General features: G+C 43.1%; 1 protein-coding gene across 4 annotated transcripts in view; it reads right to left on the reverse strand.

Moving 5' to 3' along the window:
- Positions 1-560: 560 nt before the first annotated feature.
- The window catches only part of TMCC3 (transmembrane and coiled-coil domain family 3), a 215,199-nt gene continuing 194,489 nt past the window's right edge, over positions 561-21,270 (reverse strand). For 3 of the 4 annotated variants that reach the window (XM_081310144.1, XM_081310146.1, XM_081310143.1), the window contains 3 exons: positions 14,086-15,002; positions 12,320-12,455; positions 561-3,741 (listed from right to left, as the gene is read on the reverse strand). In XM_081310144.1, coding sequence (XP_081166270.1) covers positions 3,439-3,741; positions 12,320-12,455; positions 14,086-15,002 — 1,356 coding nt within the window. In that variant the 3' untranslated portion in view covers positions 561-3,438. Of the gene's footprint in view, positions 3,742-12,319; positions 12,456-14,085; positions 15,003-19,228; positions 19,320-21,270 lie in introns of those variants that run through there. The other variant, XM_081310145.1, reaches the window with a different exon arrangement.

Consider the following 21,270-nt stretch of genomic DNA (forward strand, 5'->3'; position numbering starts at 1 on the left):
AAATTTGAAACAATGCCATGTCTTCACAACCCCAGCCCACTCCTCAAAATTAAAGGAACAAGCAAAATGCGTTGTTTAATCACACATTTTCAGATTAGTATTTGTTTCAAACCAATACAACTCTATCTGCATTTAATGTAAAAAAAAATGAATAAATCGTTCCCATTCAATGCAAAATAATTTGGTATTTAAAATTCAACTGAAAAGGACACATGTAATTAGTTGCCTGAGGGAAACTAGTTCCTTCTTATTATTGAACTTATAATTAAACCTGATATGCTAGAAAAGTGACAGGGCAATAAATACACACTGGGGGCAAAATCTAAATGAAAGTAAGACTGACAAGGCAGGAGGAGGGCTAAAGCCAGGAGAATGCTGATCCACAGGATAATTACCAAGCATCTCCGGCCAAAGTGAAAGGGGTGTTTCAGAAGATTCCACCTTATCAGTGGGCTGTAGGGATCATGCCGGCCTGACACCTGTGTCTGCTGTCCAAAATCAGCCCTGGAGTGCTTTAGGTGCTGCTTCAGTGTGTGTGTGTGTGTGTGGGGGGGGGGGGGTTGTTTGTTTCAAGAAAAGGTTTTGTTCTGGCTTAATCATACCCCAAAGAGGAGCTGAAGTAATTCAAAACCCACAAGAGTTTTTTAAGTTTTTGTCTCTAATGAACCATCATTATCCCTAGTTATCATGATGATAATAGGTCGCCGAACAACCTGCCGCTAGAATCCCGCATCTTAAATGGCTCACTAAGGCTTATGCAGTGACAAGGTACTTCACCCAGCCAACAACCGGTGTTCGTCTTCAGACAGGCACAGGATTTTTACTGCCAAGGAAAGGTGTAAACAAGGGGCCAGTTGACTTAAATGTCAATTAAATCTCCGATTCCAGAATATGTCACAGCCATATCACTATTTTTTAACTGTATATTTATAAGATGTCATTTCATTAAGAGAACAAACAATAAGAGGTATGTTCCTTAAGAGGAGAATAAACCGCAGAGAGTACGGAAAAACATGAGAAAAAAGCTTCATGAGCTTTCCACGAGACATTAAAATAAATGTGCATGTAGGCAGAGCATATCCAAGTGAAAACAATGTTGTTTGACACTCTAATGAGAGTCAGTGGAAATATGAATTTTTAAAAGGAATTCACGATCAAGTCGGATGATTTAGGCCCTCCACTGTTTCCAAATGGAGCCAGTTCTAGGAGGTTCTGTTAATGGCTCCAGACTGGAGGGGGCAGAGCGTGCTGTTTCTCATTTTCTTCTCTCCTCTCTTTGGGGAGAAGACACACAGATTCTAGGTCTGAGATGTGTCAGTCACAGCAAGGGGCTGGGAGAGAGCGGTGTGTGCCCACACAGAATGGTGCTCTCTTCCTGGGTCCTTCCAGAGCTCTCAGCCTCAAAGTAGAAATCCCACTCATTCCCTCTGAACTACCAGCAGCATCGACACCCATCCCACCACTGGCATGTCCAAAGAACCCTTCAGAAAGATCCCCAAGCAGTAAGATGAGCTCAGCTCCACTTAAGGATAAAGGCTGATGCAAGCACACCATTCTTTCTCCTTCCCTGCTCTCCACCCAGAACCCTTGTCTGTCTGCTGGATTCAATGGATCACAGTGTATACAGTCAGCTTGGGAGCCCTGGGGGTGTCTGGCACAGAGAGGGGACATAACCATGCAATGGAGTGGGACTAGTAACTCCCTTGTCTCCGATTACAAAATACTTTATAACCAAAGATTTCATGAAACAATGTTTATTGTTTTAAAAAAGCTTCCGTCTGGAATCTGGGATTTCGGTTGAACAGTTTGTGAATTTACTAAAAACTACTGAATCTTACATTTAAAAAAATAGATAGGTTGAGTCGTGTCTCACGCGCACGTGCTAGTAAATGCTCAACTCTTTCATTCTTTCAAATCATGGCACTGTCACATTTTTTCCAGGAGATTTCCCTAAAAACAATTGTTAGCAAAATATTGCACTTAATTTAAATCCAGGAGAGCTGACGTCTTCTGGAAGAAAATCTACATTAATCTGCATCTTTACACCGGCCTTGGGAAGGTGGGGGTGGTTACAGGAGGAGGAGGAGGGGCTGAATAGCAGTTCTCATTAAAATCGCCTATGTCTTCCTTTTTGTTTTACAGAGAAACAGATTTAAAAAGAAAGTATTATCTGAGCTGAAGATAGAATCCTCCAAACAGGACGAAGATATTAACTTGTGAATGCTTTCCTTCAGTGGCAGGGTGGCAATCTATTACCCTGGAACTTTTCTCAGTGAGATCCTAAGAGACAGATGGCAATCTTGGCTCAAATTCTAGATTTAATTTATTCTATTCTTGCTGGCCTTTCACATCCTTAAAAGGACCCTCTCAATCTCCATCCAGGTGAATGGCTTCCACTCATCTGGTCACAATCCAAATAGACCAAATGTCATATCTTCCTCATGCTTTCAGTTTCAGTGTTCCTACCTCAGTGGATGTTAGCTTTGCAAACTACAATTTTGCTGTCCTTCAAGAAAACACCCTGCAACACAAGCATCATTTGATTTTACTTCCTGAGTAAGTATTGCCATCTTCATAGACCTGAGTAAAACCGATCCCACAAAAATCCCTTCCTCAAAGGGGATTTGTCACAATTAAGGTTTGCCAAAACACAAAACTCTGGAGTGGTTTTCACAGGGCCCAGAATTAACAAAGCCAGTTTGTTGAGGAAATGGAAATATTTCTGCATACTCCAAAGGTTATTTGCTAAGGAATTAAGACAAAATCAGGTGGTGGTTCCCTGGGAATAATCCTAGTGTCTTACCATTTAAAGTGCAACAAAACTTGTAAGAGAGACTGGTTGGATAAACAGGTGTAAGATTTCCACATTATGAGGTCACGTATGATTGACTACTGAACACTGAGTACATAGGGACATATGCTCATCTGTGCCAAGTGGGACAGATTATACAGAGATCTGCTATACTTCCACAGGCCACAAGTGTTCAGCATTGCCAATGCCTATATTTCTTCTCCTCCTCAAATCATGTCATATCCTTGCTGTTTACAGGACACCACACCCACCGAAAAGCTCAACTGTGACAAAAGATTTTAAGGGAAAATAGAGACAGAGGCCCCTTTTCTTCTGGGTTGCTAATAATGCCAAAGGCTCAAGAAATAGGGGTTCACCATGCTGGGCTCGTCAGGTGGGCAGGGAATCTGGTCTGATTAAGGCAGTGAGCCATGTGGGGAGAGCTCTGAAACAGATTCATGTTAACCAAGTACAGGGACTGAGTTGGCAACTGCTACCGAATTAAGAGAATTGTAGTTATTTACACCACACAGTTCCAGTCCTTATAATCTTCAGTCGGCACAACTGTTCATTTAAAAATTTGGTAGTTTGCACAGTTTTCATTAAAATAAAAACTTGGGAAAACATGAAGGCAGGAACCAGTGGCTTCATCTTGGTATTATTATCCTTTCTATGGCACACAGAATGTGGTCCCAGTTTTTGCAGAATATTGCAAGAATCGTCACAGCAAAGAAGGTGCCAAGAATGTGGAAGCGGCTCTTCATCATGGGTGAGACGAACTTGGCGATGGTGGACACGCACACCAGGATGACAGTCATGAAGGCCAGGACCACGTTGATGCACTTCCCCAGGAGCACCCTGGCGTTCACCGCGTCTGTCTGCAGGGTTTGCTGCTCTTGCTGGTGGAGCTCCAGCTTAGAAATGCGAGTCTGGCAGGATTCCAAGGCTTCCTGTGGGCAAGAGGACAGCGAGGATCAAACGCTGCTGAGATCACGGGCAAAACGTGTGCGCACATGCAGACGTGCACACCCCAGCTCAGAACCTCTTAGCGCCTGGGATGCCTCAAATCCCCATGCCAACAATGAGGACGATGACAGACAAAGCCGAAAAACAAGAATCCCAAGGCTTGTTTTATCCTGCTTTTCATGCATTGAATGAGCATGTGCATACAACCAGAAAACACCATAAATGAAGAACTGTGGTTGTTTTTGGACTACACCTGTATTTGAAAGTGAAGTGATTTGAAATTTGGCATCTGTTGGTATCATCAGGGACAAACCAGGGGTGGGAGAGGACTGCATTTTGTGATGGCAGACTGCTTCATTTCTGGCACCTGCGATCCCCCACTGCTAGTTCTCACGTCCACTGCTTAGTCTATACAGTGACTTTGGAGAAAAGTGGCAGGAGGGCGGCAGAAGGAGGCAGGCAGGACAGAGAGCGGGGCAGCTCTGCTCCCACTGGCTCTCTGAATGCTGTGCTCCTCAGGCCACCACCCCAAGCTACCTTCCTAGATGTTGTGCATTCCAAGGTCCAATACCTAAGACACGAGGACTCTGAGTGCACCTCCAGCTGGCAGTCCCCTCCGACACTGTCAGCTCCATCAGAGCTTCCTGAAAGCTCCTCCAATGCAACAGGTCAAGGTGCATTCATATACTGCACCTGCCCAGTGCCTGCACTGAACCCTCCCCTCTTCTTCTCAGACTGTGAGGCACCATGATCCTCACACCAGAAGCTTGAGAGGCACCAACACCCTCTCATCTAATCCATTGCCTGCTCCATCAATGAAACATCCATGTCTATCTCAATAGTCCATCTCTCTCCTTCCAGTTGCCACCCAATCTATGTCACCAGGATCTCCCACCTGCAATGACTATATACAAATCTCCCCACATTCACTCTCGTTTCCCAACCCCATGAATCTATCTTCCTTGTATCAGCCCAAGTGATCTCCTGAAGATCATATCTGTGACACTACTCTTCCTAATACCATTCAAATCTTCACCACAGGCCTTGGGCATCTACGTGCATGGCCAGGTTTGGTTACCCCCTCCTGCCTCACTTAATGCCAGTCACCTCCCTCCCCCCATGCTCTGGGAAAACTGGCTTTTCCCAAGTTCTGAGAAGGAGAATATACTTAACATCCGGGCCTTTATAAAATCTGTACACTCTGCTTGTAGTATGTGTCTTCCCAACTCCTACCTCTCTCTACTTGTTGATCTCCCACTGGTCTTTTAGGTCACATCCTGAAGGGAGATGTCCCTCCAACCAGGGGACATGAGCTGCCTGCAGACAGGGCCTAGGCCCACCACTCCAGCACAAAGCCAGTGCTCCACACAGCATGTCACCTGCTACACACTGGCTGAATATAAAAACCCTGGGTGTCAGGAACAGAATGTGAGGTCCGGGAGAGAAAAGCCAGTGAGTCGCTTGGGAGAAAAGGACGTCACTCTAGAGTAAGGCCCTTTTAGTTCACTAGCCTGATGTCTACATCATTTGCCAGTATCTTTATGCGATTAAAATGTCATCTTTGCAGGTTTTAAGCAAGCATAATGGCTTCAACGTTGATTTTCTTTTCTTCTGCTGAATATACGCTATGGGCTGAAGAACAGGGTTCTGTTACTATAGTAACTTTCATCATACTAGGCTACCAACCAAAAGGATAAAACTTCCTCAGATCTTCACATGCTAAACAGCACTGGCTTTCCGCAGTAGCAGGCACGTGCCCAGGAAGCAGGCATGCTTTCCAACAGCAGGCCCAAGGCTTCCCGCACTACAGACATGGTATAAAAAAGGTGACAGAATGAGGTGGAAAAAAAAATCAAAATTTCAGGCACAATCATTCATCTTTGACTGGGTTGATTAACTGCTTGTACAAATGAATTTTAGAATTGCCTGGAACCACTGTCAATTTTTTTTTTTTAACTAAAAGAAAACCCCAGAAAATTAAGTAGTGAATTGCAAGGAATTTTGATTACAGGACCTATAGATATGAAGCCCCACAATTTTTAGTATTTCTTTGGATCCAGTATTAAACTTACTGGGGATGAGAACACAGGGGTTATCTTTAGATAGTCTTAATTGGGAATTCAGGGCTAAAAGGACGGGGGGACTCTCAATTGCTTAAAACAATAAAACACTGTGTCCCTGAAGGTAACAGCCACCCTCATCCATCCCAGCTCACTCCTGTTACACGCCTGGTTAGAAGAACCAGGGAAACAGGAAGAGGTGAAGTTGGCAGGCCCAACTGCTGCAAGCCCTGAGGACTGTGGCTACTCAACAAGAAAATAAAGTCAGCCAGACGTCTATGCTTTAAATGTATCATCCAGTTTGATCTTCTTGGCCTTTTCAAAAATAGCTCATTAATATTCCGATTTTATAGGTGAGGAAACTGAGGAACAGAACATTAACATCCAGGGTCACACAGACAGTAAACAGTGGAGCTGGGATTTGGTGCCCTGCAGTTATTTACACAGGTGTTCTTTTTACAATTTCAAGCTAGAGCTGAAAACCAGAAAATGCTGAAATGAACGCTTGTGAATATCTCAGTTCCCTTTGTGAAGTCCCTCCCTTCATCTTTACCCCTAGCATGTTTCTTAGAAAAGAGAACAACATTAACTCAAACCATCCCCTAAACAAGGAAACTGAATGTTCAAGGTACAACCCAGTGATACTCCAGGCCTGTTCTAAAATAGAATGACCTAGTAAATGACTGTATCGTCCACTAGGCAACATTTAACAGTTAAAATGGGTTCATATCAAACCAGTGGGTGGTGAAGGTTCAACTAACCTAGGGCAGAGCCAGCAATCCCCCACATGTCTTTGGCACTGTGCTCTCTGATGCTTTGGTTTCCAGAACGGTACAAGCCGACATCTGGGACTGCACAGGCTCAGCCCTCCACACAGGGTAGAATAAAACCTGTGCAGTTGAAACTGCAGCTCGCACACTGCAGGAGAAATCACTATCTTCACATTTCAATTTTCTCCCTTGTAAAGTGAGGTTCACTCAAGACTGCTGGTGGCCACTGTCTCCAAAGAAGAACATTACTGTAAGGCTACATTTTTTTTTTTTTTTTAAAGAAAGGTGATCAAGAAGCCGAGGGCTGTTTCAGGACAGTGGTGGTATCACATTAGGAAATCCTGGATGGGCCTTTGTTCATACAGATCCAGTTATCCCTTTCTTCTATCCACTGGGACCCTACCTGGCCCTTCCAGTCCCACCGTCCTCAGGAGTTTAATTCACATTCATTACTCAGGACAATGTGCAAGACCTTACTCAGGTACTTCACTTCTCTGTGCCTCAGTCTCTATATTTAAGAAGTGGAGCCAATAATAGGAACAACCTTAACAGGCTGTTGAGTAAATGGGGGGAAAAGGAGACGTGTAAAGAAGGGCTTTGCTGACGGAGGTAAATGCCAACCGAGCCTTCATAGGTAGCGGCCACAGGTTTGAAACGGGGCTTGGGAGAGACAGTAAGGACCCACCCGTTGCATTGGTCACCTGGCAAAGGGAAACGAACGGTCACCATTTGCATGGGATACCATCATGGCAGAGAACTGACGTCACCAGACTGCGGCGGAGGAGATAACTTCATTGAAACCTGCGGCTACAGGTGTGTAATTCCCTAGCCTTCCCTCTCCACGCATCGGGGAAACCTTAAGAAAACTTAAGGAAACTCCCAGCTCTCCCATAAGGGCCCCTCCCAGCTCTCCCGTGAGCACGATAGCCAGACCGAGGGAATCAGACGTGGTGCGGGACCCACGGCACGGAACTCCCGGCTACCGCTCCCACCAGTGCCGACAACTGAGGTCTCTTGCACCAGCTACCGGGGGCGTGGCTACCGGGGGGGCAAGTAAAATTCGCTGAGGATTCTCAGCCCCAAGCTCTACAAACTTAGGGTCTGAGGGAATGGCAAACTGGGAGAGTATGCCCAGTCGTTCATGAAAACAGGGCTCCCAGGAGCAGCAGACCTGGCTTGTAGCCAGTATTGTGGTGAGCGGCACCCGTGAGAGGGGCCTGGCTAGAGGAAAAGTGGGGAAGTGACTAGACACAAGAGGAGGCCCTAGGCACTCAGGATTGGAGACTCGCCCAGTCTGGGAGGAGGAGCTGCTGCACAGTGATTGGTTCCCGCGTATTGACAGGGGAAACTTGGCCTGGTGGGCACAGTGCCACCTACTGGAAGAGAAGTTAATCAAACTCTAAGACTGCATTTATTAGTTTTTTTTTTCTCTTTTTTTTTGATTTGGGTTTTTTCTTTCATTTTCATTTTTCTTTCTTGTTTTTTAATTTTTTTTTACAATTTTTTTAAATTTTTTTCTTCTAATTTTAATTTTTTTAAAAAAAATTTTTTTCTTTTTTTATTTCCTATTTTTTTCTTCTTTTGTCTTTTCATTTCTTTTCAATTTTCTTATTCCCCCTTCCTTGAATTCTACCTGCTTACTCTCATTCTTTTTAGTGATTTCTTCCCTTCCCTTCTAATACCTTTCCTCCCAAGCATCAAATAAATTCATAGGAGTAAATAGTAACTCAGCAGTTAAACAGAACAAGAAGTAACATGAGCAGCTTGAAAAAGCAAGGAAGAAAAGGAGTACAAACAATGCAGGACAGCCGAAATACTCAGGAGGACCTAGAGTCATCAGAAAAATGGTCATATAAAGAACTCAAGGAACACCTTAGACAGATGGAATGGAACCTTAAAGAGGATACGAGACAGCAAATTCAAGCAGTGAAAGAACACATTGAGAATGAATTACATAAACAGATAAAAGAAGAAGGTAAGCATCTTTATCAGGAGATAGAGATTATAAAAAATAATCAAACAATAATTCTAGAAATGAAGGAAACGATAAACCAAATTAAAAACTCAATTGAGAGTATCACGAACAGAGTGGAGCAAGTAGAAGCCAGAACGTCAGATAATGAAGACAAAATATATCATCTTGAAAAGAGCCTAGCCAACTCAGAAAGGCTGGTAAAAAATCACGAGAAAAACATCCAAGAGTTATGGGATAACATAAAAAAAGCAAACTTACGAGTCATCGGGATAGAAGAAGGTACAGAGATTCAAACCAAGGGAATGAGTAACCTGCTGAATGAAATTATTACAGAAAACTTTCCAGAAATAAAAAAGGAAACAGATATACAAATTGAAGATGCATACAGGACACCGAGCACACAAAATCACAGTAGACCAACGCCAAGACACATTGTCATGAAGATATCCAATATACAGAACAAAGAGAAAATATTAAAAGCTACAAGAGAAAGGAGACAGATTACATTCAGGGATAAACCAATAAGGTTAACAACGGATTTTTTATCACAGACGCTGAAAGCAAGAAGGTCATGGAACAATGTATTTCAAACACTGAAAGACAATGAATGCCAACCAAGAATTCTGTATCCAGCAAAATTAAGCTTCAGGTATGACAACTCTCACCACTTCTATTTAATTTAGTCCTTGAAATACTAGCCAGAGCAATTAGACAGACAAAAGAAATTAAAGGCATAAAAATAGGAAAAGAAGAACTTAAATTATCACTATTTGCAGATGACATGATTCTATACCTAGAAGACCCAAAAGGGTCTACAAAGAAACTACTAGAACTAATAAATGAATTCAGCAAAGTGGCAGGATATAAAATCAACACGCATAAATCAAAGGCATTTCTGTATATCAGCGACAAAACTTCTGAAACAGAAATGAGGAAAAACACTCCATTCACAATATCCTCAAAAAAATAAAATACTTGGGAATCAACCTAACAAAAGAGGTGAAAGATTTATACAATGAAAACTTCAGAACCCTAAAGAGAGAAGTAGAAGAAGATCTTAGAAGATGGAAAAATATACCCTGTTCATGGATAGGCAGAACTAACATTATCAAAATGGCAATATTACCAAAAGTTCTCTATAGGTTTAATGCAATGCCAATCAAAATCCCAATGGCATTTCTTGTAGAAATAGATAAAGCAATCATGAAATTCATATGGAAAAATAAAAGACCCAGAATAGGAAAAGCAATTCTAAGCAGGAAGTGTGAATCAGGCAGTATAGCGATACCAGATTTCAAACTATATTACAGAGCAATAGTGACAAAAACAGCATGGTACTGGTACCAAAACAGGCGGGTGGACCAATGGTATAGAATAGAGGACACAGAGACTAATCCACAAAGTTACAACTATCTTATATTTGATAAAGGGGCTAAAAGCATGCAATGGAGGAAGGATAGCATCTTCAAAAAATGGTGTTGGGAAAACTGGAAATCCATATGCAACAAAATGAAACTGAATCCCTTTCTCTCGCCATGCACAAAAGTTAACTCAAAATGGATCAAGGAGCTTGATATCAAATCAGAGACTCTGCGTCTGATAGAAGAAAAAGTTGGCTCAGATCTACATATTGTGGGGTCGGGCTCCAAATTCCTTAATAGGACACCCATAGCACAAGAGTTAATAACTAGAATCAACAAATGGGACTTACTTAAACTAAAAAGTTTTTTCTCAGCAAGAGAAACAATAAGAGAGGTAAATAGGGAGCCTACATCCTGGGAACAAATTTTTACTCCTCACACTTCAGATAGAGCCCTAATGTCCAGAGTATACAAAGAACTTAAAAAATTAGACAATAAGATAACAAATATCCCAATCAACAAATGGGCCAAGGACCTGAACAGACACTTCTCAGAGGAGGATATACAATCAATCAACAAGTACATGAAAAAATGCTCACCATCGCTAGCAGTCAGAGAAATGCAAATCAAAACCACCCTAAGATACCATCTCACTCCACTAAGATTGGCAGCCATTATGAAGTCAAACAACAATAAGTGCTGGCGAGGATGTGGAGAAAAGGGTACACTTGTACATTGCTGGTGGGACTGCAAATTGGTGCGGCCAATTTGGAAAGCAGTTTGGAGATTCCTGGGAAAGCTGGGAATGGAACCACAATTTGACCCTGCGATTGCCCTTCTCGGACTATTCCCTGAAGACCTTAAAAGAGCATGCTACAGGGATACTGCCACATCGATGTTCATAGCAGCACAATTCACAATAGCTAGATTGTGGAACCAACCCAGATGCCCTTCAATAGATGAATGGATAAAAAAAATGTGGCATTTATACACCATGTAATATTACACAGCACTAAAAAATGACAAAATCATGGAATTTGCAGGGAAATGGATGGCACTAGAGCAGATTATGCTTAGTGAAGCTAGCCAATCCCTAAAAAACAAATACCAAATGTCTTCTTTAATATAATGAGAGCAACTATGAACAGAGTAGGGAGGAAGAGCAGGAAGAAAAAATTAACTTTAAACAGAGACATGAGATGGGAGGGAAAGGGAGAGAAAAGGGAAATTGCATGGAAATGAGGGGAGACCCTCATTGCTATACAAAATTACATATAAGAGGTTGTGAGGGGAATGGGAAAATAAACAAGGAGAGAAATGAATTACAGTAGATGGGGTAGAGAGAGAAGATGTGAGGGAAGGGGAGTGGGGATAGTAGGGGATAGGAAAGGTAGCAGAATACAACAATTACTAATAGGGCATTATGTAAAATTGTGGATGTGTAACCGACGTGATTTTGCAATCTGCATTTGGGGTAAAATTGGGGGTTCATAACCCACTTCAATCTAATGTATGAAATATGATATGTCAAGAGCTTTGTAATGTTGTGAACAACCAATAAAAATAAATAAATAAATAAATAAATAAATAAATAAATAAAATAATAGGTCTGTAAAATAAAGCATATGAAAATTAAAAAAAAAAAAAAGAAGGGCTTTGCTAGTGTTGTCACACAGGGTGCTCTTGAATGCCTGAAATTCTTACAAGCATGAAAGATACCCTACAGAGGAGCAAACAGGCTTGCTCAGGACCACACATCTGGTAATGGCCGACCTGGGACTGAAGCCTGAGGTTTACCACTGAGTCACCCACCTGCTTCCCTCTGCTGCATTTCTATGGCCTTAGGGTCCGTGCCACTCATCCTGGCCCTTGCTCACACGTCTTGGGCCCCTTGGTGTTGGGTTCTTCACCATCTTAGCATAAAGCTTCTTGAAGGCAAGGTCTTCAGTTAGTGGGGACTGAACTCACCAAGCTAAATTTTACCAGAGCTAAATTCTCAGCTCTTTTAATTTTTTGAGACAGGGTCTCACTAAATTGCAGAGGCTCTGGCCTTGAATGTGCAATCTGCCTGCCTCAAGCTCCTGAGTTTCTGGAATTACAGGTGTGTGCCACCATACCTGGCTTCATATTTTAATTTTTTTAAAAATCATTTTATTATCTTGAGTTAGATAATAAATACTTGTTAACTGAGTTAGGCAGAAAGTGTACAGGATACAGACTTAGCAATGTCTATAACATGCGCTAATGGGGTCAGCAGGTGGAGAAGAAATGTTGTGCAGAGAAAAGATTTTGTCCCCCACACCAGGAATCCCGTAAGCTTTAGGATAATTAGGTCCTCAACACTGAGCCCAGGGGAATTCAGGGGCATGTATGTCTAGCCAGGGGAGGGAAGGCACCTGGATGTCCCTGGAGCGCTCATAGGCCTGGTAGGCCACCTTCTCCTCGGCGCTAGCCAATTCCTGCTTCAGGTTGGCCGTCTCATGCTGGTGCAGGTCGGTCAGGTCATGCAGCTGGTCTTCCAGGCGCTCGTACCTTGACAGAGATGGGAACCCATTCTGAGCGAGGCATTTCACAGGTCTTCTAGCAGCACATTCTAGAATGACGTCCTTTCAATCTTACTGCTGTCAGGGCCCCTTGGCTTGTTTCCACCCCTTGGGAGACCATTTTTCCAAAAATTGTAAATATAGCTTGGGATAGCCCTGAATTCCAGCTCTGGAAAGAACTGGTCTCGGGTCTTAATGTGGTCTTCACCTTCGAGGTTTCGCCCAATCCCAAATCTGGCTTCTCCACCCATGTCACACTAGCACCTGAACTGGTGGCAGGGACAAAGGACAGAACTCATGGGCCCACACATTCACCAGGGCTGTGCAGGACCCTGCCCAAGGCAAGGACCCAGCACATTTGCAGTGGCTTCTCTGTCTTCTGGCCCCACAGTACCTGAGGGTTTATGGCCAGAGCCCACAAGGAAAGAGAGACCGTTACTATCAGCCTCTACTCTGCAGCTAAATTCATCCCTGCCCAGAGTATATACTCATATGGATACGCTTTGTGGCTCTTGGAACTTAAATGTCAATAAAAAAAATTAAACCTGTCACAAAGTACAGATTGGCTTAACAGGTGTCATTTACCAAAAGTCCAAATCTAAAGTAAGAGGACCACCAAGATTCCTGTTCCCATGCTCCGCCCTGTGCAGAGAGGACTTGTCTGTAGTTTGAAACCTTATGTCTGCTTTAAACAGGATGCACTGTTTGGGGAAGATGACTTAGCTTGGGATGACTGTGATCAATGCCAGTTCTAGACGTTTATGTGGGTCACCTAAGAGTTTTTTTTTTTTAAAAAGGAGACAAAAAAGTATGATTCAGATTTAATGATTTTCCTGGTATGGCTATACAGGTGCCAAATGTTGCAATTACTGTAAATAATCCTTTTAAAGGTCTCTTAAGTAATACACAAAGTGATTATATCATAGGTACCACAAACTTTTTTTTTTTTTTTTTTTGGACACCAGGGATTGAAACCAGGGGTGCTTAATCACTAAGCCACATCCCCAACCCATTTTATTTTTATTTTGAGACAGGATCTTGCTAAGTTGCTCAGAGCCTTGCTAAGTTGCTGAGGCTATCCTCAAACTTGTGATCCTCTTGCCTCAGCCTCCTGAGTTGCTGGGATTACAGGAGTGCACCACTGTGCCAAGCTTACGATTACTTTTGAAAACTCTTTATTTATGGTGAAAAAAAATTTAATGAATAAAATACAGCACATAAAAATACATGAAGACTTCAAGACCAACATACCAAATAAAACCTATCTTGTTGTACAATGATTAATTTTTTATATGACTGTTATAATAGAGGAAAATCAAATATATATCTCTGAATTAGTGCTAATAAAACTATAACAGAAGTCTTCTGAATAAGTATCTTAATAGGCGCATGAGTCAGACTGTATAGTGATATTTTAAGAGACCCACGCATGTAATGACTTTCTCCAATTGTTACAAATCATGAAAATTGGAATTATGAAAGATGGAAAGAACTATTGATCCCTAAATGCCTTCTGATCTATATCCATATTTATTGAAAACACGTCACTTTCAAGTAGACAAACTTTGAAGTTAGTAACTCGCACTTCCAAAGAATTCCAGCAGGATGCTTTGACATACCTGTACCTTTCCTCTTGCAGGGTCTGAGAAATGAAACCATATTCCCTCTTAAACTGCACCTTTAGTGCCTCGATGTCCTCTGCCAGCTGGGCCTGGGTGTCCTTGATCTCCCTCAGCTCCTCCAGGATCATGCTGAGCTTGCCCTGGCTGTCCAGCGTGCCAGCCCCACCAGCCCCGAAGGACTGGTTCCCATTGCTGTCAGCCGAACCTGATGTGCCGCTGGAACACTCGTCATCGCTGCCGTACTTGGACTTGTTCACGATGGTAGCGCTGCCCCCGTAGACCCGTGAACTGGCCTCAGGCCTAAACTCCTCTAAGGAATTTTTTAAGTGCGCGATGTTGTCGGCGCTGCCAAACTTATTTCGGATCAAGTTGGCAAACTCTCTGGACTTATTGAAAACGAACACAGGTGGAGTGAGGGATACCCCTGGCATGCCCGACTTACTGCTCTCCAAGCCATGGGGGGCAGTTCGAGACTTCACGTGGGCTTCTTTCAGAGAGTGATGTATGTCCTTCAGGTGGTCTTTGGAAATGTCCTTTGAGCCTCTGGAGGCTCCATTCTGTTCGATCTCTCGGAGCTTTCTGTGATACTGCTCTAACTTCTTCTGCAGCTGAGCAATGGAGTGAGCCGACTTCTGGTTCTTCTTCTCAAAGACCTGCTTGATGCGCCCCGCCTGCTGCTTGTCGGCGCTGCTGACTAGCTTCAAATATTCTGCGACATTCCCATCACGGGATGTTTGCTCAATTTTGATCTGTTCTGTTACCTTCAGAATTTTCTGTCTCAGGTTGTCTGCACTGAGTTTGACCTTGTGGAAGTCCAGGATGCCATCTGGGACGTCAAAGTTGAGGTTGGTGTCCGACCCCCCACGGCGTATGTTCAGGGGCAGGCTTAAGGTATTCATGTCATGACGTTCTACCTGAAAGAGACGGAGGCAAAGCCCTTTAAACCTTCATGTCAAGGAGGCAGTTACTGTGACAGGATCTGTGCACACACGACAAACATACTTTAAGTTTCAGATTTCCAAAGTGCAGGTTTTATGGGATCGACACTCTGTACCATCCAAGTTGAAGGCAGGACAGCCCAACTCTTTCTGACACCCCACGTATACTAACTAGACACGAGAATCATGTCTGCAGGGCATCCCATTTGCTGTCAGAAAATGCAGAATGGAATAAGGTCACCAGTCTGTCCTGGTTTCCAGGTGACTGGGAGGCCTGTCGTGCCCTGTCTCTGTTATGGGAAACGCATCTAATTTAGAAATTACTTGTTGGCCAAGAGAAGGAAGAAGGAAAAAAGGAAGTAAAGATCCAGAAGGTACATCCATCAGCACAAGAAAGTTATTTTTTTTAATAAATAGATGTGATTGGAAAACACAATGCAAGGTAAACTTTAGTCACGAGTAACACAGCAGAATCTAGAAACAGAAACAAGTAACTCCAAACCATAATCAGTGATTTTTTTTTTTTTTAAAGAAATAATGTCAACCCAAAGACCACACGAAATAGCTTTCTCACTCACAGGCCACGGAGGAAAAAGAACTGCAAAGAGCCCTAAGCACCCTCAAGGGGAGCAGGAGCCTACAAGGGAAAGATCATGCCAGGTGACATGGGTGTTTCAACAGACGTCACCTTGTTGGAACCTCATTCCTGTGCTAGGCCAAGGATGGCTAAATCCATAAATGTGTAGAAACTGAGGGTTCCAAGAGTCAGGATTTGAATCCAAATCGCCTAACCCGAGTCTTCTCACCAGTGAATGCACCCTACTCTGACTGTCCTCAGAGGATAAACACTAGGTCTCTGCAGAGTTTAAGCACAATCTCCAAACAACAGAAGATCTAAACTAAGCATCTCAGTTGTCAAGTTGACAATCCTTTGGTTAGAATAATGCCATGATACAGGGTCTTAAGAGAAACCCAATGGAAGACAAAGGAATATTTTCTTAAATTTTTTTTTTAGTTGTAGATGAACACAATACTTTTATTTTATTTGTTCTATTTTTCTGTGTTGCTGGGGATTGAACTCAGTGCCTCACGCATACTAGGCAAGTGCTCTACCACTGAGCCACAAGCCTAGCCCAGACAAAGCAATACTAAGCACAAGTTACTTTTTTTTTTTTTTAAAGGGACTAACAGACTGAGCAGCAAAAACTTAGCAAGGAATTAACTCAATAGACCTCAGAGTGCTTAGAATGAGCCCAATGTGGATACAGACCATTTTTAACAATGATATACACTACGTGATATATCCTGCCCAGTGCTTTGTCCCTCAGAAGGCGCCCAACAGTACAGCAGGATACAATCCCAAGCCAGCGGGTCAGGCCTCCTCCATAACTTAAAAAGCTTGTTAATGTCATTTCTTGGCTTCTCTTCCCATGTTCAATTTGCATAAATGACACTGGTTGCTTTATCTGTCAAAAGCACATCGTGCAGGAAAGGTAAAAGGAAATAAAAGCCAAACTGCTGTAAGCCTAGAAAACAGGATGTACGAAAAAAGTACAGAGGAACTGTGACTTCAAATAGTCAAGGCACAGGGTGAGTGTTGGGGACAAAAGGGTGATCTTCAAGTCCTAGAGGGAGGACCACAGGAAGCTCAAGGAGGCTGTGTACCTGTGGCTTATTAGTGGACCCAAACAGAAATGGGTCTAAGCAATATAACCAAAGAAAGCAGAAAACACAAAAAATGTTCATTTGGAGCAGACGTGGTAATTAACAGTAATAGTACCATCAGTGAACCTAGAAGTTTGATTTTACTAGAGATACCAGTTCTGATCATGCTGCTGCTTAGAAACCCTGGCTCCCTTATGCCTCTCAAATGAAATAATACAACCTGGCCACCGTATAGCTCTATCAACTTTCAGGCCTCACTTGTTTCTGAAGGATGCCAACCAAACCACCCAAAGTTCCCAGAATGAGGAAGAGTAGGAAGAAAAGATTAACATTAAACAGAGACATGAGATGGGAGGGAAAGGGAGAGAAAAGGGAAATTGCATGGAAATGAAGGGAGACCCTCATTGCTATACAAAATTACATATAAGAGGTTGTGAGGGGAATGGGAAAATAAACAAGGAGAGAAATGAATTACAGTAGATGGGGTAGAGAGAGAAGATGGGAGGGGAGGGGAGGGGGGATAGTAGGGGATAGGAAAGGTAGCAGAATACAACAATCACTAATAGGGCATTATGTAAAATTGTGGATGTGTAACCGACGTGATTCTGCAATCTGCATTTGGGGTAAAATTGGGGGTTCATAACCCACTTCAATCTAATGTATGAAATATCATATGTCAAGAGCTTTGTAATGTTGTGAACAACCAATAAAAAAAAAAAGAGAGGAAAAAAAAAAAAAAGTTCCCAGAATGAGTGAGATTTCCTTGTGCATACATTTGCATTGCCGGCCACTCATCTACTACTACTAGTACTATTTTTTTGTGTGTGTGTGTACCAGGGATTGAACCCAGGGTTGCTCAATCACTGAGCCACACTACCAGCCCTTTTTATTTTGAGACGAGGCCTCACTAAGTTGCTGAGGTTGGCTGTGAACTGTGATCCTCCTGCGCCTCTGGGATTATAGGTGTGCACCACCGCACCCAGCCATCTATTGCTTCTTATCAGCCCTTACACATTCTTTTAATTTCAAATGTCCCTTCTTCCAAGAAGCCTTTTCCAATCCCAGAAAACCTGCTTCTCCTTTCTGAGCTCCTCCTGCAGCCCTGGGCTCATCCTGAAGCACCTCTCACCTTCCTCTTATCCCTCATCTGTACTTTAACCCCCAGCAGATTGCAAGGGAGTGACCCAGGAGAGAGGGCATCAGGGCTGCACCCAGCCTGTAGTCGGCACTTCCCTCATCCACAGGAGGCTGTCAATAAATGTTTCAAGAGCTATAGTGATATCATTCTTTACTCCAAGGGGTCTACACTTGTTATAGTCTGTTTTTTTTTGCTGCTGTGACTAAAAGACCTGACCAGAATAATTGTGAAGTAGGAAAAAAGTTATTTAGGGGCTCACAGGTTTTCAGAGGTCTCAAGTTCATAGACCTCTGGCTTCATTCCTCAGGGCTCGAGATGAGGCTGAACATCACACTGGAAGAATGTGGCAGAGGGATCCAGCTCACATGATGATCAGGAAGCAGAAAGAAAGACTCCACTTGCCAGATACAAAACATTTACTCCAAAGGCACGACCCCCAAATGACACCTCTCCAGCAACACCCTACCTTCAGTTACTACTCAATTAATCCCATCAGGGAATTAACTCAATGATTGGGCTAAGGCTCTTATAGCCCAATCATTTCTCCTCTAACCCTTCTTGCAGTCTCACACATGAGCTTTTTGGTGAACACCTCATGTTCAAACCTTAACAACACTGAAGTTATTTAAGATGCATGTTCACAGAATAAAATACAAGGTCTGCCCAGGTAGCCCTGACAATTCCAGGTGGAGATTTCTCCCCAATACCCAGATAATGCATTCTACACCATTTCAAACTGATTCGACTAGAGATTTTTTTCCCCAAATATTAATGTGCAGCAAGCTATAAGAACATGAATAAGGACCTTAAACTTTAACTGAAGTACAACTTACACTCATAAAAAAGCACGTGTAAATAACGCAATGAATTTTTACAAACTGAACATACTGCGTAACTGGCACCCAATTAAAGAAACAGAGCAGAAGCCCTGGGTCCCCTTCAATCACAACTGTATCATCCCCACCACCAGGGTAACCATGATCCCGACCTTAAGAGGTGTACATTAGTTTGCCTGTTACACATATACTCTTATGCTCAACATTCTAAGCTCCATGAGAACTCATTCTTGTCCTCTTGGAGCACATAGATCAGATCAGATTAAGTTGTAAAAAATTTTTGAAAAACCTGTTTGACATTCTCTTTTGGTACTAGAAATTGAACTCCAGGGTGCTCTATCACTTGAGTTACATACTCAGCCCTTTTTAAGACATTTTTTACTTTGAGACAAAATCTTACCAATTTGCTGAGGCTGACCTTGAACTTGTGATCCTCCTGCCTCAAGCCTCTCCAGTCGCTGGTATTTATGAGTGTGTACCATTGTGCCTGGCACCCTGACATTCTCTACTAAGAAATTCTCTTCCCCGTTTGGAGATATAAAGGTTTACACACGTTACCTTACCAAACTGGACAGTAAGTCACCACCTGCTCTTCCTCCTTTAATTCCCTGCTGGGCTGGTCAGCCAACTGGGTGGTCTCCACGCAATGAGCCTGGTTCTCTTACACGCTGCGATCTGGCCAGCTCCTATACACACCAGGGCTTATGCAGAGGGCCGGCTGACTTTTGCCTTACTTCAAAGTCCTAACAATGCCTGGCATGTCCTCAAGAGACAGATTGGGGGAAGCAACAACATTTAAAGTCCAAATCATCAATCTTACTGCTTCAGCAAGTCTCAGTTAAAAATGTTCGATGTGGGTATAAAGGTAGAACTATTTAGGAGCTGTACCTTTCAGCCTTTTATAGCTCCAGCACTGCATGGATAATTGAGGGCCAGCCATAAACATTACTGTTCAATGCTCATAAATTCCTTGAGCACAAACTGAAATTAGCATATGTGCTTGGAAAAGCTGTGAGTTCTGCACGCTTCACCTAACCTGGGCTTGGCACTGGCTCCATACCGTGCACCTGGGCTTCCGCGTCAGGACATGGGGAAGAAGAACAAAGGTTCCCAGATCACCTGGCATCAGCATGCTTGTGGACTATGTGGTTCAGGAGACGTGGGTTTGTTTTGGCACTGACATTTACTAGTTATGTGTTCTTGGGTAAATCAAGTCTGTCAGTGGGCTTCTACTCCCTAATCCATAGAATCAGGAGACAGAACCAAACAAGTCAGCGTTAATACTTGTATAATTCTAGGAAATGTTAATTTAAGCTGTTTTACTATGTGACAAACTGCAACATAGTCAAGATCGCCTGCAATATAATCAAGACAGACTGCTTTGGTTTTCATTGTGCCACTACCTTTATGGGCTGTGTGACCTTGCAAAAATGACTTAACCTCTTTTTGCCTGAGTTTCTTCTTCTAAAGTTGGACATAATGATTTCTCAAAAAGAAACTGTGAGGAATAAATGAGATAATGCATGTAAAGTGATTTTAAGACCTCCCAGCATGTAGAATGATTTTAACATTTTTTTGACAATGATTTTGCTATTTTTATCCAGATTTCATTTTAAAATGTGCCTGTATGTGAAATCTTAAAGGGAAACACGCTTCGAAGTGTTAACAATAGTTACTTTTGCACCATGGGTTACAAGGTGTCATCTTTTTTTTTTCCAATATGCCTTTGTATTTTCCAATTTTTAAACATAAAATGTATTACTGCTTTGGCAGAAAAGATGTTTTAAAAAAATGACAGCTAGCCTCTTTCAGCCCTCCCAGAGCTCCTGATGTTATTACCTTGGATGACAGGCAGACCACCAGCACACCGGGGAAACACCATTGCTACTTGTAATTTCCTTCCGGCAGCAGAGACACTTCTACTGTCACTCAATGTTCTAGAACAAAGGCTGAGGAAGCCTACGTCCTGGACATACATCAAGAGCTGACCCTGAGTCATCCAGCCACAATCCCAGCTCCTGTGCCGCCCCATGTCAGCTTCCCTCCCACAGGGGAGACAGCACAACTCAGTCAGGTGCTGCCTGGAGCACACTGCTCAGGCTTCCAAAGGGGGTGTCTCGCCTCATACTCCGCACTCACCCCCACAGCCCCAGGGGGAACTCCACCATCAGGGATGCATGACCAGTGCAAACACACCACCCACAGCCCCAAGGGATGAACTGGAAGGGAGAAGTGGGGTTCCTGTGGACCCTTGCTATGGTGTAGATGTGGTTTGTCTCCCTCAAGTGCATGTCTAGAAGCCTGGTCTCCACTATGGCAGCATGAGGTGACAGAACCTTAAGAGGTGGGGCCTCGTGGAAGTGATGAGGTCATCGGGGCTCTGCCATAGTGGATGCTTGAATGCTGCTCTCACAGCAGTGTATGGCTTCCCCAAGAGCCAGTTGTCACCTCATACCCTTGGATCCTTCTACACATGACAAGTTCCCTTTCAGCTTCTCTGTAACGTTGTGGTGCAGGCAGGAACCTCACCAGGATGCTGATGCCATGCTTTTTGGACCCTCCAGCCCCCAGAATTATTAAATAAACCCCTTTATAATTTACCCAG

This window comes from Spermophilus citellus (genome assembly GCF_964194105.1).
Source record: "Spermophilus citellus genome assembly, chromosome: 10".
Taxonomy (NCBI): Eukaryota; Metazoa; Chordata; class Mammalia; order Rodentia; family Sciuridae; genus Spermophilus; species Spermophilus citellus.